This window comes from Lynx rufus, unplaced genomic scaffold, assembly GCF_022079265.1.
Source record: "Lynx rufus isolate CCGP_SWC_20201006 ecotype Redwood Valley unplaced genomic scaffold, mLynRuf1.p SCAF_5, whole genome shotgun sequence".
Lineage (NCBI taxonomy): Eukaryota > Metazoa > Chordata > Mammalia > Carnivora > Felidae > Lynx > Lynx rufus.
Window position 1 is genome coordinate 140139107 of NW_025814867.1, and position 19386 is coordinate 140158492.

The 19386-nt window shown below is 39.1% G+C and overlaps 1 protein-coding gene across 1 annotated transcript in view; it reads left to right on the plus strand.

The window, feature by feature from the left end:
* The first annotated feature begins 1038 nt into the window (after positions 1-1038).
* The window catches only part of JAM2 (junctional adhesion molecule 2), a 49761-nt gene continuing 31413 nt past the window's right edge, over positions 1039-19386 (plus strand). Inside the window, exon 1 of the mRNA XM_047100467.1 lies at positions 1039-1102. Coding sequence (XP_046956423.1) covers positions 1039-1102 — 64 coding nt within the window. The remainder of the gene's footprint in view (positions 1103-19386) is intronic.

Genomic DNA, 19386 nt, shown 5'->3' on the forward strand with positions numbered 1-19386 from the left:
TATACAGACTGGTCTGCCTTAGGGAGTTTTAAGACATTTTACTGATTGCCTGATGCCTCCTTGTATTGTAAGAAGAAAAAAAAAACCCATATAAGCTCTTGGATTAGTAAGCATTGACTAAAAGCTCAGATGAGTAAAAGAATACCTCCTCACAAGTTGCCTGAGATAAAACACAATACAGGATATTAGACAGTGGTCAAAGTACTCTCTGGGATAAGGGTCCAGTTTTTCCCCTCACAGTCCAATCCCTTTGCCACAATTGGTATCATAGCAACCCATGTCCCACAGTAGGTAAAAGTTTGATAAAAGGGGGGGGGGCTTATAAAGTTATCTTTATTTCCAAACCAAAGATGACTTTCCTAGGCATTCTTCTCCAGTAACCGTATCTTCTTGTGGGATTTTGACACCTGCTCATTAGCAGGGAAAAATTTTTTTACTAGATCCAGATGACTCATCAAGAAGGTCCAAGGGTACCGTCTCATTGCAAATGCTAGGATTCGATGCATCCTAAGAAATTCAGCTCTTTGCGCTACTCACCCCCATAAAATCTAATGAGCGTGTTGAAATGTTTGAACAACACTGCCTGGAACACTGGCCTCCAGACTTTTTTTTTTTATTCCATGTCCTACTTCTCTTAAAAAGAGCATGTGCCCCAACATACATTTTTAGTAATGGATTATATACATGTATTTCTGTATCAATATATTACACTAATTATAAAACATATGTAAAGTAAAAAAAACAAATGAGATAATGAAAAATAAGTAGTAACGTCTTGGGGCAGAAATGAGGTGGTAATGGCCCCATATTACAGCCCTTGCTTGATATGATAAAACCTCTATCATTAAAACTCTGTGAGACTGGTACTGAATAGACTCACAGACTAATAGAACAGAATATAAGTTGGCCCAAGTTCATTGGAAATTTAGTATAGATGTGAGACCTATCTTTCTATTTATGAATATAAAATACTAGCATCTCAAAGCATAGAGAATGCTTAACAAGTATCATTATGATTGGGTAGCCATTTGAGGGAAAATGGATCTGATCCTGAGACTGTGCATGAAGATGAACTCCGAATGGATTAAAGATCTAAATGTAAGTGAGTAATAAACTCACCACCCCCCCCAAAAAAACCCCAAAAGCATGGGTACATTTTTCTATAAAATATATATCAAAAGAGCATCTGCATGAACAAAAATAACATACACAGGTCAAAAGACAAATGACTGATTAAAAAAAGATGTCTGCAATTTAAATCTCAACCAAACAGTATTGTCACTGATGTACGAACAAGCCCTAAATATGGAAAGAAAATAAAAATATAAAGAACAAAATAGAAAAATGGTGTACATACAACACAAACCCCAGAGAGTTCCCAGAAGAAAAATTGTAATAGTTCTTCAAATACAACGCTGCCCTCAACATCACTTAAATGCAAATTAAACTGTCACAGAGATAACGTCTCTTCGCTGCCAGATTAGCAAAAATACAGAACTCATCTGCATACTCTACTATTGAAGCTGTGTGCAAACAGGCACTCTCACTGCTGATGGGCTGTGTAGTGATTAATCTGCTATGGAGAGGAATTCAGCAATACGTACAAAAATTACATGTCTGCTCTGACTCATCAACCCCACTACTGGGAGGCTATGGAAGGACCAGTCTGTTATCACCTGAAACTACTGACTAATCTTAACATCATTAAAAGTAGGACATTCAAACATTGTATGATACAACAGGAGGCATATAGCGTTCCCCATGTAGTGTTTATGCTCATCCCTCAAAAAAAAAAAAAAAAAAAAAAAAAAGAATAATTGACCTTTATTTGGATCAAGCCTCTAACCAAGCTAACATCTCTTTATAGGAAGGTAGATACACAAATTAAAGATATGGATAAACTTAGAAAGTGGGTGGTTTTGGGGCGCCTGGGTGGCGCAGTCGGTTAAGCGTCCGACTTCAGCCAGGTCACGATCTCGCGGTCCGTGAGTTCGAGCCCCGCGTCAGGCTCTGGGCTGACGGCTCAGAGCCTGGAGCCTGTTTCCGATGCTGTGTCTCCTTCTCTCTCTGCCCCTCCCCCGTTCATGCTCTGTCTCTCTCTGTCCCAAAAATAAATAAACGTTGAAAAAAAAAAAAAAAAAAAAAAGAAAGTTATTCTATAGAATAACTGACCAGCTTTCCATGACAAGTCAATGTCATGGAAGGAAAAAATAAAGGCAGAAGGGAGAAAAGGGCAGGTTAACTCTAGATTAAAAACAAGATGAGACACAGAGCCCAGGAGGCAAGTGTAATACTGAAATGCGGATCCCAATTCAAGCAAGATATTAGGGGAATTTGACTAGGGTGAGGTATTAGATTATATTAAAGGAATGAATTATAATTTGTTATTTAATGTTATCATAGCTATATGTCTTTAATTTGTATCGATACTACTAAAATAATAAAGAAAAGTGATTGATATGTGTGATTTGCTTTAAAACTCTCAACAACTAAAAGGATAGATGAAGTAAATGTGGCAGTCTTTACAACTGTTGAATCAAAATTAGGAATATATGGAGCTTATCGTTCTGTTCGCTCTACTTTTGTGTATATTTGCAAATTTGTTGTAGGGGTGCCTGGGTGGCTCAGTTGGTAAAGCGTGAGATTCTTGATCTCAGGGTTGTGAGATCGAGCCCCATGTTAGGTGTATAGATTACTTAAATAAATCTTGAAGAGTGCCTGGGTGGCTTGGTTGGTTAAGCATCTGACTCTTGATTTCAGCTCGGGTCATGATCTCAACAGTTCGTGAGTTCAAGCCCCGGGTTGAGCTCTGTACTGACAGTGCAAAGCCTGCTTGGGATTCTCTCTCTCGCTCGTTCTCTGCCCCTCACGTGTGTTCTCTCTACTCATACCCTCACGTGTGCTCTCTCTGAAAAAAAATAAACTTAAAAAAAGAAAATTTGTCATACTAAAAAAACTAAACCCATAAAAACAGAAAAAAGAGTGTGATAAATATATAAAAAATCCAATATTTATTTTCTTCACCTGGGTTTTGTTGGACAATCCACCTTAAAGTCTACTGGTTTAATGAAAGAATAAATAGACCAGAGTCTACTTGAAATATCTGAAATATATGCTCTCTTAAGCTCTATACCTTAGCCAGTCAGTATAAGAAACCCAAATTCTGTCTGAATAGCCCCCTCTTTAGTTAGTCTATTTCACACAAACAGAAAAATGAAATGCCTTAACACAAACAAAACACCCTGTCATTAACTGAACTCCAAGATCCTGGGTTATATGGCAAAATCCATTAGTAAATCTGCATAACAGCTACATTTTTCTTCATAATGTAGCATGAACCTTTTAGTGCATTTCCTTTGAAAGGGACTTTAATATTTTATTCCTTAAAATGTAAAAGTACCCAATAGATGAATGCATGTCACAGTCATAGACTGATGGCAAGAAAGGTGAATGTAAAAAAGAGTTGATTAAATTCCTAAAAACGTAAAATTTTTCCCTTGCATTTATTTAATGGAGGACGGTCCAATCAAGCCTCCTTTGTGAACCCTCTGGCTCTTCTGAACAACAGTCTTTTTTATGGGGTAAGGGCATATCCAGCATTTAATGTACCAACTCAAGCACATTTCGGAATTGCTCACGCTTTCTAAAATATTCATTTCACGTTCAAATCCGTGTCGTTAATAACTTAATATCAAGTTCCAAATGAGTTCCTGGTAGGACTTAATTTCCCATAGTTCCTGTAACCTTGAGGACTCCAAAGCTCTAACGATTTCTCTAGAGAAGACTCTGGTTATGGGGGAAGAATGAAAGAAGTAGAGGCATTATGGGCAGCCCAGAGCCTGTGTCGGCAGCGTACGCACGCTCTCATTGTAGCCCTTTATGTCAGAAGCGGTTTCTATGCAGGATAACACTTACTCCAGATACACCACGAATTCATGAGCAAGAGAAAATAGAGGCGGGATTTTCACTTCACCTCCCATCCCCTACAAACCTCTTAGGTTTAGAGTGGAAGGAAGCCCGCGTTCCAGTCCTCTAATAGAATTTATATTTATTTAAAGTCCTCCTTATGTGAACAAACAGGTCATGTCTCCCTTGCTTGTGCCTTCCCATACATTCAACTGCTGTCTTGGGTGGTGAGATACCGAAATCTGCCGAGTAATGATGAGATCAGTTAAGACAAGCCTTTACTGGGAGTGGCTCCGTCGGTTAGGCATCAGACTCTTGATTTTAGCTCAAGTCACGATCTCACAATTGGTGAGTTTGAGCCCCACATCAGGCTCTGTGCTGATGGTGCAGAGCCTGCTTGGGATTCTCGCTGTCCTTCTCTCTCTGCCCCTCCTCTGTGTGCACACACTCTCTCTCTCTCTCTCAAACATTAAAAAAAAAAGTAAGACTTTTTCATTTCATGGGCTAGAATGTTTTGAGAAAATTTATTTCTTACTATTAGAAAATAAAAGGACAAATAATTTTGGAAATGGGATACAGAAACACTGCTTTTAGACAGCCGAGTTATCTCACCAGTGAGTGTGTTGAATATACATTGTTTTCTCAGAGGACAACGGATTCTCATCTTTTACCTGAAAGAGTATGAGTCACATTTCCCCTGACTGGGATGGTGGGCAGAATCACCTTCACTTTTTAAATTGTTCAGTTTTATAAATTAGAATTCTGAGTATGTTCGACTTTGGTACCTTGTTGGATTCATCAGTTAAATGTCCAGGTGAAAAGTCTCTACTGGAGGGTCAGAGGACCTCCTTATACTTTAAACCAGAAAGGTCACATGTTTACAAGGAAGCAAAAAGTATGGTCTAAATAAAATGGAGCTTGGGGGTGCAAAGAACTAAGGTGGTGTCAGTTCTGGTCTTGGTTATGATAAGGCTTTAGAAAACTATTTTATTTGCATCTTGTTTTCCTTATTTGTGAAATGAGGAGGTTTGATTTAATGATGATTAGAGTTCTTTATAATTTAATATTTTGTTTTCAAATGCAAAAAAAACGGACCATACTTAGATGATAAAATTATTTTGTATGGCATTGAGAATATGTTTTCGTCTAAACTGCCTTTTTCACAGTTCTTATTGGTTAGAACACAGAGCTTGTTCTGAAAAGAAGCAAAAGATGGCTTTGTATATGTGAAGTCGATTATATATTATGCCTAAAGTCTCTGTTTGATGCAGTAGTTATTAGGAAGTTGCTGGAAGTTTTGAAGGTTAAAGCAATATACAAAAAAAAAATGGGGGGCGCCTGGGTGGCTCAGTCAGTTGGGCGACTGACTTTGGCTCAGGTCATGATCTCGCAGTCTGTGGGTTCGAGCCCCGCATCGGGCTCTGTGCTGACAGCTCGGAGCCTGGAGCCTGTTTCAGATTCTGTGTCTCCGTCTCTCTCTGACCCTCCCCCGTTCATGTTCTCTCTCTGTCTCAAAAATAAATAAACATTAAAAAAAATGGTATTTAAGGTAAACAATAATTTTGAGCCTTATATATAGGATAGACTTAGAAGGAAAGAGGTGACCATAGCCCAAGCATGAGGTGATGGGGTACAGGATTAAGGTAGCAGCTGTCACCGCTGTTTAGGAAGAGTTGAATCCAGAAGGCTTGGAAATTAGAAGTTGGTAAGATTTAGTAGCTGATTAAATAGAGGGAGACATCAAAGGAATCAAAACAGTAATTTCAATTTGTAAATTTGAAGAACCAGAAAACCATTATATTTAAACCAAGAAGGAATGATTATTTTGTATGTATCAGGAGGCAACAAAATATGCAACTAAAAATGCCTCTATAGAGCATTGGAAAGAGGATGAAAGTGTAAATCATCTGTACCTATCCCCTGTACTTAAGTGGCAAACAAAGACAGAAAGTTCCATTCACTCAGGGAGAAGACATTCTCTGGGAGAATACATGGAGGCTGATGAGTAGGGCCAAAGGACTGAACTCCTGAGAACACGCTCCGTTAAAGAACATAAAAGAGCAGAGACAATGAAGAAAAAGTGCCCCCAGGAAATAATAATAGACAGCCAACAGCACCAGCATCGTGGAAGTCATGGAAGCAGGGAGGAATTTTGCCAAGTCGGTTATTATCTGGAGGCCAGAAAGAAGGAAGGGAGATCAGAGCGAAGTCTTGGCTAACCTGAAGGATTAAAAAAGAAAAATTAGCATTTGAATGGAATTACGATTGACAAAACACTTCACAGGAATTACATTACTTGATTTTCCTGTTAATGTTCCTGCGGGCTATCCTGGAACTATTTTTTATCAAGTCTTCATAAATGAGAAGCAGAGGCTCAGAATATTTTTACGGACACACAGAGGCAGAACTTGAAGAAACTGGAACTGCTGACTCCAGATCCCTTGTTTTTCCACGTGGGGGATGAGGATACTGGAAAGTCTAAGGAAAGGTAAAGGATTGAGGAGATTTTGAAGGCGCTCTTTGAAGGCGCCATTGGAGGCGCTCTTTTCTGGTGTTCACTTTGGCGCTATAAAGTCCCAAGGACAAAAGAGGGGGGCCCTCTCCCATGTACAGATTTAGACTCAGCATACAGTATCCTGCAGGGGCACTGCAAAAATGGCTGATGTTTTTTGTCATAATAAGAAAATAATTCGAAGGGCGCCTGGGTGCCTCAGTCAGTTGAGCATCTGACTTCTGCTCAGGTCATGATCTCACAGATCGTGAGTTCGAGCCCCGCGTGGGGCTCTGTGCTGACAGCTCAGAGCCTGGAGCCTGCTTCGGATTCTGTGTCTCCCTCTCTCTCTGCCCCTAACCCACTCGCATTCCGTTTCTGTCTCTCTCAAAAATAAAGAAAAACATTAAAAAAGATTTTTAAAAAGAAAAGAAAAGAATTTGAGTCCTCCATTTAGGCCATGGTTAATGGCTTCAATATCATAATATGTTATTAAAATGCTTTCTCACATTTAGTATATTTGTAGCCTAGTTGTCTCTTAACATATACAAATGCCTTCTGCATTCGCAACTCAAATTGAATTCAAAGCGATATTCACCTGAAGGGTAAGCCATAAGCCTGTAATACGTATTTCATGATCTGAAAAATATTGTTTACCTAAATGGGGAAAAATACTCAAACATGAGATCATGCAATATCGTCGAGGGATTTATTATCAAATTTAGTCACACTACGGCAACACAGATCATTTACAAGGGAAATAGAAAAAGTCCCCATAATTTTCTGGCTTGCTTTCTAAAAGTTGATATTAAAAGAAAAACATTAATGTTGTCATAAGCAAAAATAAATATTTTCATATATCACGCCCTTCCTAAATTTCTTATATGTATTACCTTTTAAATTACCATGTGCTACCTGATGATAGGAAACAAGGATTTTTTTTTCCCTTTATTTTGAAATGAAGAATAACTCCTTTAGCTAATTTCTGTGGTACCATTTTGTAATTTCTTCTGGCTTTTACTACTTCCCAACTTTAGTTTCCATGGGAGCAGGATCAGTCAGAAAATATGTGGGACTCTTTCGGAATGTTGAGTCCAGGATTCCTAATTAGGCTTCAGGCACTTGCAGCTTAATTAACATGAGTCTCTGTGTTACATCTTCGAAGGTAAAGAAAAGTGGGTTATGATCGCACGATGTGTTTGCTTTTCAAAGATTTTTATTAAAGATTTGGGGCAGAGAGCTCTAAAAATCATTTAAGGGCGTGGGAGTGCATGCCTAAAAAAAAGGAAAGAAATATCTTTAGGCTTACTATTCTTGACAGATAAGAAGACTTAAGAGACATCAATTATCTCAGTTAAATCATCAAAATTGGTTAAATGTGTCTTAGCTAAAAATGCTATCCTTTGAAACCAGCATATTGTGAGTAGGAAGAATTATATTGGGCTTAGATTTGGCAGCGAGTGATTAAAACTCAAGAGGTGGGATAGAAAATAACAGCATTGAAAAGCCACCAAACTGTACCCAAAAGGCCTCAGTAAATCCCGTGTCCTCTCCAAAACCTCCTTCGTACTTTTCCTGTGCGAACAAGTACCACCAGTGGAACACGGGAAATCGCAGGCCCTTAAAAAATTAACTTTATAAGCCACGTTCCCTCAGCTCAGTGGAGAACACTCAGTTTGTAATGCAAAGCTTCCAAGTTTCTGTTAGCTGAAAGTGTGTCCAAGGAATTCAATGGGGGAGCTACCAACAAGAGGGGCCTCACTGCCCCAAGGAGTGTTGTGGGGGTTCCGGGGGACCTATTTGTCACAAGAGCGGCTGAGTGCTATACATCTGCTGGGCAGGGACCAGAGCTGATAAATCTCCATGTGCCAGACAATGTGGTAAAATAAAGAATTTCCTTGTGTGCCTCCCCCTGCAGGGACTCTCTCCCAAGTCTCACTGAATGTCCCTATAAGTGAGGACTTTATGACCATCTGAGCCTATAACTAACACTAATTTAGCTGTAAACAAAATTGTTTTTTGCACAACCTTCTTACATAACTAAATATACACGCTTCTATTCCAGTGTCCACAGTAAGCCTTTTCTTCATTTTCCTGTACCATTTGGAATGGCTTCTGGTTTTTTTTCTCCTAAATCCAATGTAACATTATAAGTACAGGCTGATATCTGAATTCTTCATCATTGTGTCATTTTAGTGTATTCGTGTACAAACATTTATCAGTTGAAATATGTATTATTTTACTATAAATTTTCTTTTTATTTCTCTTTGACATTAAAAGAACATTATATTTAGTTTTCCAAATTTGATGTATGCATATATGTGTGTATATAACTATATATAGTTATATATATATAGCTATATATATAATTATATATATAGTTATATATATAGCTATATATATAGTTGTATATATGTAGTTATATATATAGCTATATATACAATTATATATATATAATTTATAATTATAAATTATATAAATATAATTATATATATAAATATATTATATAAATATAATTATATATATAATTATATATATAATTATAATTATAATTATATATATAATTATAATTATAATTATATATATAATTGTATATATAGCTATATATATAACTATATATATAACTATAATTATATTTATATAATTTATAATTATAAATTATATATATATAATTGTATATATAGCTATATATATAACTATATATATATAACTATATATATAACTATATATATACACACACACATAACATATATATATGAACATATAAATGTTATGTTACCCATAAATGGTTTCAGGATAGTGAAGGGCATCAAAAATTTATTAGAAAAAGAGCTTCTGGTAGTGCTGAAAACCAACCAATTAAAATAAATGGATGCAAATTACATGTATTTCATTACTACAGTAAATTCTTCAGTTTGTGGCAGTTGAAGACAGGAAATTTATTATATATTCTATTTTTAGCTTTTCCCTTTCTAAGGTTCATTCTTAGCTGATGTGAGAAAAAAAATTAAATGGGAGAAAAATGTTAAAATGACTCTGCAGAATACACTGAAGAATACCTATGTGTACAAGCACACACATTTCACTAAAATGTTTGTCATATTTTCCTTTTATATGTAGTCATGGTGAGGGTAGTTTAGATTTCTGCAGTGTGAAAATTCCTTGTAGATTTTTGTACAAAGAGGCTATAAACCTTTAATATTATCAAAGAATCGTTAAAATATAACTAAAGCCTAATACTATATTTTAAATCAACTAATATTTGTGGGTCTAGTATGCCAGGTGGTATGCTAAATTACAAAGATATGTTGTTTATACTGTATATGTATATATATATATATATATATATATATGTATTTTTTTTTTTTAAGATTTTATTTTTAAGTAATCTACACACCCAGGGTGGGGCTCAAACCCAAAAGATCAAGAGTCACACGCTCCACCAACTGAGCCAGCCAGGTGCCCCTATACTATATTTAAAATATATTTTATGCTATTTATAAATATAGTTATACTATATATAAAATACAGTAAAAAAAAAGTGTGTACATCTCATTTGAAGACAAGACACGTTCAGTTTTGTTTACAACAGACATTTAATTATCTCTTATTGTATGATGTAGATACAAAGTATGTATGATGTAGATACAAACATGTCAACAGTTCCTAACATCATCATGTTCCTAACACTATTCAATGGAAGAAACTGACATGTAAAAGAGGGTTTGTAATAAAAAAGTAATAAAGGCTTATAAAAAGTGCTGTGTCAGTTAGAGGGAGGGCTGACTATGCACTGAAGGATGGAAGGGGCTGGGAAGGGTTTACCTTTCATGACATTTGAGTGGGACACTGAGTTATCCACAGAAGTTCACCATTTGTCAGAGGAGTATTGGAGGGAGGGGACTCCAGGAAGAGAGGATGGACATTGCAAATGTGGTGTTCAAGGAGCATGGGAGCCCTATGGGAGATGGGGGGACTTGAACATGGGGTTTGTTGGGGGGGGGGTCAGCGATTGAGGGGGAGGCTGGAAAGACAAGCCAGTTCTGAAAGGCTATTTAAGGGAATTTGGCATTGATCCTGAAGTCAAGGGGAAGCCGCTGAAGGAAGCTACATAGGATCAGATTGTATTTTAAGAAGCTACCTCATGGGGCGCCTGGGTGGCTCAGTTGGTTAAGCATCTCACTTCGGTTCAGGCCATGATCTCACGGTTCCTGAGGTTCATGAGTTCGAGCCCTGTATTGGGCTCTGTGCTGACAGCTCAGAGCCTGGAGCCTGCTTTGGATTCTGTGTCTCCCTCTCTCTCTCTGCCCCTCCCCCATATTCTTTGTAAACAATAAATTAAAAAATTCTTTGTAACAGAAAAAAGAAGAAGAAACTACCTCATGCAGGAGTGAGGCAGATGAATTACAAACTTGTGCACATTCATTACTCATCCTTAGTAATTTCCCTCCTGAACCAAAGAGCCCTCCCTCCTGTTGAAAGCTAGTTTCTTTTGCTCATGAGAGTCTCCTTGGGTCCTTTGTTCCATCCTCCCTCATATACCTTCACCTTATTTTCATTGCCAGCTCTCTCATCATGGGTTACACACATGTTCAAGTCTCTACAATTTCAGTGGGGAAAAATACTCACCATGATTCTGTAATAAAGTTCTGGAATCGGTGATCTCTATTGGTCTCTGTTTTTTTACTGACTGTTCAGCCCACTGCAGACTTCCTTTCTCATGCCATTGAACTTGCTATCACTGTATTGCCAACGATTTACTAGTCTCTAAATTCACAGCTTATTTTCAGTCAAAACCTTACTTGACCCTCTGGAACATCCAACATTGTTGACTCTCCCTCCTTGAAAGTCTGCCCATCCCTGACTTCTATGACATCATTCTGCCCTAGTTTTTCTTGTTTCTCTGATTCTCTTCTCTTTTATAAGAGTTTTTCTTGGGCTTTTTTCTCTCTTATTCTACTCCAGTGTTCATGCTCTAAATTACGCTTCCTCTTGGAGAGTCACAATGCTTCCTAGCGTAAAGACTCTAATATCTCCCACAATGAAGAATTTTAATTGTTTTAAGATTTTATTTTTGGGGTGCCTGGGTGGCTCGGTGGGTTGAATATCCAACTCTTGATCTTAGCTCAGGTCTTGATCTCAGGATTGTGATTTCAAGCCCCATGTTGGGGCTCCACCAAGTGTGGAACCTACTTAAAAAAAATCTAATGAAAGATTTTATTTTTAAGTAATCTCTACACCCAACATGGGGCTCGAACTCACCAAGATCGAGATCAAGATCAAGATCGAGATCAAGAATCACATGTTGTACTGACTGAGCCAGCCAAATACCCCCCTGTTTAACTCATTAATGGAATTTTCTCAAACTTTCATGACCATGGAACCTTCATCCTTCTCTAAAATGCTGAAAGTCAGTGGCCAGTGTGAGGGAGAGGAGACAGGAAAGGGGCGTCAGAGAAGAGAACCAGGAGAGAACGGTGTCACAAAAGCCATCCACTATGACAAATTATAAATGCTATTTAACTTTCTCTAAGTGGATGGGGAAGGAAAGTTCCATGGGTAGTCAAGATGTTACCTACAGCTCTGACAGGAGAACTTGCTAGAGGTGGTGAGAGTTAGGAGAGTCCTTGAAGATCGGAGAGAATTTTAATGGAGAGGAGGCTGAGCTTCCACTCCTGTGCCCACCTCCTCTCCAAGTGAAGGCTGTGTGAAAAGATAAGGAAGACTACTCATTGTCCTTGAGGATATAGACATGGCTCAGAGCAGGGTGTTTGTTCTAGGTCACTCTTCTTGGAACATAAATGACTCTGGAACATTTTAAAATATTACGGTACATTGCTGAACCTCCGAAAAGAACTGCTAAGATACAAAGCACACTTGTATTAAAGTAGACACCCCCAAATTAATATATTACTGTAATTCATTATGATTCTGGTATTAGAGTTCTTCAGAGAAACAGAACCAAGAGGATGTGTATATAAATAAAAAGATTTATTTTGAGGACTTGGCTTGTGCGATTAAGGAGGCCAACAAGTCCAAAATCTGCAGAGTGGCCAGCAGGCTGGAGACTTAGGAAGAGCCAACGCTGGAAGAGCCACTTGGAAGAGCCAAGTCCAGGGGCTGTCTGCCGGCTGTCCTCTTGCTCAGGGGAGGTCAGTCCAACTCATTGGATGAAGCCCACCCACATTATGAAGGGCAAGCTGCTTGACTCGAAAACTGTCCATTGAAGTGTTAATTTCATCCTTCACAGAAACATCTAGAATAATCTCTGACCACATATCTGACATTCTGGCCCACCCAAAGTAACACAAAATTAACCATCACAATGTTATTTTAAATTATATATCAAAAGTTTTAAAGCAAATAATTTGACTTTAAAAAATAAAACTTCTCAGGGCACCCAGGTCTGTTAAGTGTCCGACTTCAGCTCAGGTCATGATCTTGTAGTTCATGAGTTTGAGCCCCACATCAGGCTCTGTGCTGACAGATCAGAGCCTGGAACCAGTGGATTCTGTGTGTGTGTGTGTGTGTGTGTGTGTGTGTGTGTGTGTGTCTCTCTGCCCCTCCCCTGCTCACGTGGTCTCTTGCTCTCCCAAAAATAAACATTTTTTTAAAAATTAAAAAACTAAAACTTCTCATCTTGTGTTATTAAAATTAGAATTTTTTTTTTACTAAATTATACATTTTTAAGACATATTTCTAAAAACAAGAATGGTGATTTGTGCCTTTTAAAATCACATTTTAGGGGCGCCTGGGTGGCGCAGTCGGTTAAGCGTCCGACTTCAGCCAGGTCACGATCTCGCGGTCCGTGAGTTCGAGCCCCGCGTCGGGCTCTGGGCTGATGGCTCAGAGCCTGGAGCCTGTTTCCGATTCTGTGTCTCCCTCTCTCTCTGCCCCTCCCCCGTTCATGCTCTGTCTCTCTCTGTCCCAAAAACAAATAAATGTTGAAAAAAAAAATTTTTTAAAAAAAAATAAAATAAAATAAAATCACATTTTAGGTAACTATTCCTACATACTACCTACTATATACTGCTACCATTACAGCATTATTTTTTGCTGCAGCATAATGTGAAAATTATTCCATTGTGATAAAGTGTTTTTAATTTCACAATTAGCTGCTTCAAAATCTTTCACAGATCAATCTTGGGCAGCACATCTCTTAATTAAAAAAATTAAGCATAGGTCTTTATATTCCATTTTCATTCCCCCCACAAATTAACTTTGTTTCCATTCATTTGTCAAATATTTACTTAGTGTTTACTACATATCAAACACTTCTTGACCCTTGGGATACAGGTAGGAAAATAAAGGTCCCTGCCTTCAGTGCCTCAGTACATTATATAGTATGTTAGAAGGTGATGGGTACGATGGGAAAAAGAAACATCAAAGCAGGATAAAGGAAATCAGGAAGTTCGGAAGGAAAAAGGCCAGATAAAGGTGCGGTTGCAATATTGAATAGGATGCCCAGAGTAGCCTTCATTAAGGAGGTGTCCTTTGAACACAGTCGACATCTGAAGGAAGAGCCTTTGGGGCAGAGGGAGCAGCCTAAACCTGGCCTGTTTTGAGGATGAACCGGGAGGCCAGAGGGAGGGAAGAATTGAGGAGAGGAGGTTGAAAGGAAGTGAGACCAGACTGTGTAGGGTTTCCAGGCCAGTGTAAGGGCTTCTACCTTTAGTCTGGGGAAAATGGAGAACTGGTCCAAGGTTTTGAGCAAGAGTGCCGTGATCCGACTTAGCATTTTAACAGATCACTCTAGTGGATGTGCTGACATTAGATCTGAGAGGGCCAGGATAGAGTAGAAGACCAGTCAGGAGTCTATTGCAGTGGTCCAGGCAGAGAGTATGGTGCTCAGAGCAGGTGGTAGGAGTGGCGGTAGTAAGAAATAGTTCTGGATGCATGTTGAAAGTAGAGCTAATAGGATTTGCTGGTGAATTGGACATGGGCTATAGCGACGGGACTCATTAAGGACAAGTGCAAACTTTTTGGCCAGAGCAATTGGAATAATAGAGTTGCCATCATCTGAGGTGAGGTAAGTGAGGTAGGTTTAGAGAGAAAGATGAGGTTTGGACAGAGTGTCTGAAATGTCTGTTAAGCCTTCCAGTGGCAAAGATAAATAGGCATTTGAATCCGAGTCCAGAGTTCAGCAGAGATCCAGACTGGACACATATACTTGGGAATTGTTAGGATCTGGGGGTGTTTTGATGCCATGAGTCTGGATCACAGTATTAATGAAGAAGCATAGAGAAGAGGAGAGGACCAAGAGTAAGACTTGTGAGAAGGAAAAGCAGGGAAGCGTGTTGTCCTGGATGCTAAGAGTAGATGGTGTTACCAAGGTGAAGGGTGTGGTGACTTGTGTCAGTGAAAGTAGTTAGGGAAGGCTTCATCATCATAAGTCATGCGTCATGTTTTGCAGCCCAGAGAGGCTATAGCTGTCCCAAATATGTCACAGCAAGCATAAAGAGGAGGTAGAATTTAAACACAGGACTTCCCACCACTCTGAGGAGCCACTGCAATGAGGACATCGTGCTAATCATTTAAAAAGGAAGAAAAAATATAACCCTACCAGTTCATTCACTGTTTTTGCAATCCATCCATGCAATCCGTGGAATCATTTGTAATGCACTGAACTCGCATCGTCACATTGGATAAAAAGCAGTCAAGTGAGAGGGGCGAGCTAAGAAGCAAACATGTGTAGAGCATCCACTGTGTGCCAGGAGGTGGGCTAAGCAATTACATACTTTATTTAATTTAATCTTGTAACCAATGAGGGAAGGCACCACTAGCTTCATTTTACGAAAATGGAAACAGGTTTACAAGGTTAAGGCTGTAGCTTGCCCAAGGCGGTGTGACCAGTAATTCACAGCACTGGGTTTCAAAGCCAGTTAGGTCTCATTTTATCTCTATTAGTTGTGATTTCCTGAAGACAAGGATTTATTCTGTCCTCATCTGTAATCAAGCCTTGGGCTGCCACCTTTAAACAGACAACGCTTTCCTCAGCCATCTGGGCTTGAATGTTGCTCTTTGTTTGATTTCAGATAATCAACAGTTTAGTCAAAAAGCCAAGCTGTTGAAAATGGCGCTGGTGTATTTCGCTCTTTATCCCATTGGATGAGAAGTCAGTTCTGATAGCACCTCATCAAAAAATGAAGTGCTAAGATTGCCTCTACATTGAAACTATCTGGTTGATTCTGTCACAAATCCAGTCTTCCCCACGCTACACAAGATGTCAAACAACCGTTTCACCTGAATTTTGTTGTGGCAATTAGACTTCTACACCCTATTTGTGCACAGATACCTTTGTCCATTTTTAACTGCTTCATGTGAATAAGTTTCAAAAATCGGATCTTGAATGGTACCTGCTCATGTCCTGAGCAGCTCAGGACGCAGCTCTGATTTGAATGTCGACAGATTGTCTTAGTTCAGGCTGCAAGAGTGAAGACACCGTAGACCGGGTAGCTCAGAAACAAACCTCTATTTCTCGTGGTTCTGGAGGCTAGAAATTCCATGACCAAGGTGGTGGCAGATCCGGTGTCTGGTGAGAGCCTGCTTCCTGGTTAGACACTGCCACCTTCCTGTTGGGTCCTCACATGGCTGAGATGGGCATCTCTGGGGTCTCTCTCATAAGGGCACTATTCCCAGTGGTGAAGTCTTCGTCCTCATGACCTACTCATCCCCAAAGCCCCGCTTCCTGATCCCACCATATTGGGTGTTAGGATTTCAATGCACGAATTTTGGGAGTGAGGGGGGACGGACACAAACATTCAATCCATGACACAAACTTTCATTAAACCATTTCCTAGTTGACTGGTCTAGTTGACTGACCTTAAAAGGTATGTTTTGGTGTTAGCTCACTGTTGGATGTGTAGAACCAGTTTCAAAATGAAAATAATGAGTGAGAGAACTGTCTTTACCTAAAAAAAAAAACAACAAAAAAAGGGGGGGGGATTATAGTCCCTGGATGTAAAGCACCTGAGAAATCAGGGTACTTAATTCTGAGGAGTCTTACCTAACAGTGGTAAAATATGACAGTTAAGCAATGCCAAACCATTGTTTCCATGTTCTACATTTCAGAATAAATGATTCTGGTTCCTCTGGCTTCCTGAAGACTAATGAAAGGGAACATGAAGCAACAATAAAAATTGGGAGGGTTTCCCTTAGTTTTCAGATCTCTTCTGCAAGTGTTTATGGTAATAGAATTTAATTAATAACGTATGTATGCCCTGTAAAGGCTAAAGCTTTTATGAATCATCATCCAGTAGGAGAGATGAAAAATAAGATTCATGCAACCCCCATATTTTAAGAAATGAAAGTTGAGACAGAGGGAGAGGGCAGGGGTGCACTAAGTTGTTGACCATATAAAATCCTTAGTGCTTTAAAGGTTGAACTATCAGACAATGATTTCTGGAGATCGCTTTCTTTATTATAGGTAGTCAAGTCTAGAAAGCTAAGTAAACTCAATATGGAGAAGCCCATAATTCTGTGCAAAGATGGATTCTTAGAGCCCTCGCTAAGAAAAATTGTACCAAGAAAAAAAAAAAAATCTTGTCCTTGCAAGTTTTACAGAATGTACACCCATTGCTAGGCCTTCCCACCCAGGGCCTCGGAGGTGCTATTGCGAGGGAGGGCCCCAAAGCTTAAGCCTTGTTCAATTCACGTCTGGCCTCCCTTGATGCATTTATTCATTATTTGTAAATCTCCTAACTCAGAGAAAGACTTAAACATTAGCAGTGCTCTGTCTTCATTTAAGAAATGTATGGGAATGCAAGCTGGTGCAGCCACTCTGGAAAACAGTGTGGAGGTTGCTCAAAAAACTAAAAATAGGACTACCCTACGACCCAGCAATTGCACTACTAGTCATTTATCCACGGGATACAGGTGTCCTATTTTGAAGGGACACATGCACCCCCATGTTTATAGCAGCACTATCAACAATAGCCAAAGTATGGAGAGAGCCCAAATGTCCATCGATGGATGAATGGATAAAGAAGATGTGGTTTATATATACAATGGAGTATTACTCGGCAATCAAAAAGAATGAAATCTTGCCATTTGCAACTACGTGGATGGAACTTGAAGGTATTCTGCTAAGTGAAATTAGAGAAAGACAAAAATCATATGACTTCACTCTTACGAGGACTTTAAGAGACAAAACAGATGAACATAAGGGAAGGGAAAGAAAAATAATATAAAAACAGGGAGGGGGACAAAACAGAAGAGACTCATAAATATGGAGAACAAACTGAGGGTTCTGGAGGGGTTGTAGGAGGGGGGATGGGCTAAATGGGTAAAGGGCACTAAGGAATCTACTCCTGAAATCATTGTTGCACTATATGCTAACTAATTTGGATGTAAATTTTAAAAAATAAAAAATTAAATTAAATAAAAATTAAAAAAGAAATGCAAAGATAACTTTATTTGCAGGCTATAAACTTGACAGATTAGAAATATTAGAGAATATTTTCGACATTCTGTGCTAATCCGTGTAAAACTTAATTTGTACTCACTACTGCATGATTGTGCTTTCAAAACGTGAAAACATTGGATGCATCAAAGTGATTCCCCAAATTCATTCAGTAAAGCAGAGAAGTAAGACTCTGGAGGTCCAACGAGTTTAAAACAAGCATCTATGTAGGGTCAGGGTGGAAAGAGCTTAGTAGATGGTAGAGTTCTACTCGCATATGTTGCTTAAGTGGCTTTATACATATCAAATGACTGCAGAATAACCATTTCACTATCCCCTGACCCAGTCAGCCACTGAGTGATCTGTGTGTATCAGCTGTTAGGACATTTGGGGCAGGGATTCCCAGACTCACACACTTCGGTGACTCAGAACCAGAGTTCAGAACCCAGATTCAGAAACGTGGTTTTAGCTCTCTTTGCCCAGAGCTGATCCGAACTCTGGAGAAATGATTTACAATACCTGCTCTCAAAAATTATTTATTTGACAATTACACTAGTATGTCCATTTCTGCTTAGGAATATAACGATCAGATATTGGTGGTGGTTCTGTACTTTGAATCGTGAAAAACCATATTGCAAGTTAGGAGTTAGTGACTACAATTTCAGATCAAAGGGCAATGAATAATGTTAAGTTAAAATGTCATCAAGCTCTCAAAGCTTGATGCACCATCTCTAATAAAAGGATGTGCCTGAGACACAATCCAGACCACATGAGTCAATTAGTGAGGAGAGACACTCAGGTTTATTATTCTTTACCTCTCCCATTTTAATGTTCTTTGCCTTTACACCATGTGTCTATTTTGATATCTGGCATCTTTAGTAACAATTTACCTTACTTTTACAAAGATTTAGGCTTCCTGGCACCTTAATCTTAGGGAGAACCGATCAGAGCATAGAATGGTCGACACCCATACCTTCCATTGAGTATGTGATTCGTATTAACATCTCCATCTTTTTTTTTAATGTTTATTTATTTATTTTGAGAGAGGGAGAGATGCAGAGAGAGGGAATCCCAAGCAGGCTCAGTGATGTCAGTGTAGAGCCCCATGCGGGCCTCCATCCCACAAACCATGAGATCGTGACCTGAGCTGAAATCAGGAGTTGGACACTTCACTGACTGAGCCACCCAGGCACCCTGGCATTTCTTCATCTTACCTTGAGAGCCTACTGGAGTTCAGTTGACTGTTGTCGTCTATCTAAAGTCTATGGTTAGGGGCGCCTGGGTGGCTCAGTCGGTTGAGCACCTGACTTCAGCCCAGGTCATGATCTCGCCGTCTATGAGTTCAAGTCCTGCGTTGAGCTCTGTGCTGACAGCTCAGAGCCTGGAGCCTCCTTCGATTCTGTGTCTCCTTCTCTCTCTGCCCCCACCCCTCCTCTCCTCTGTCTCTCTCCCTCTCAAAAAAACATTAAAAATTTTTTTAAATCTATGGTTAATGCCATTGGTGAACATACTGTGTTTGACTGGGATTGTCACTTGGGGAATATTAAAGAAAGATCTCAGAATCCTAAAATGGTTTCTTTCATGTCCT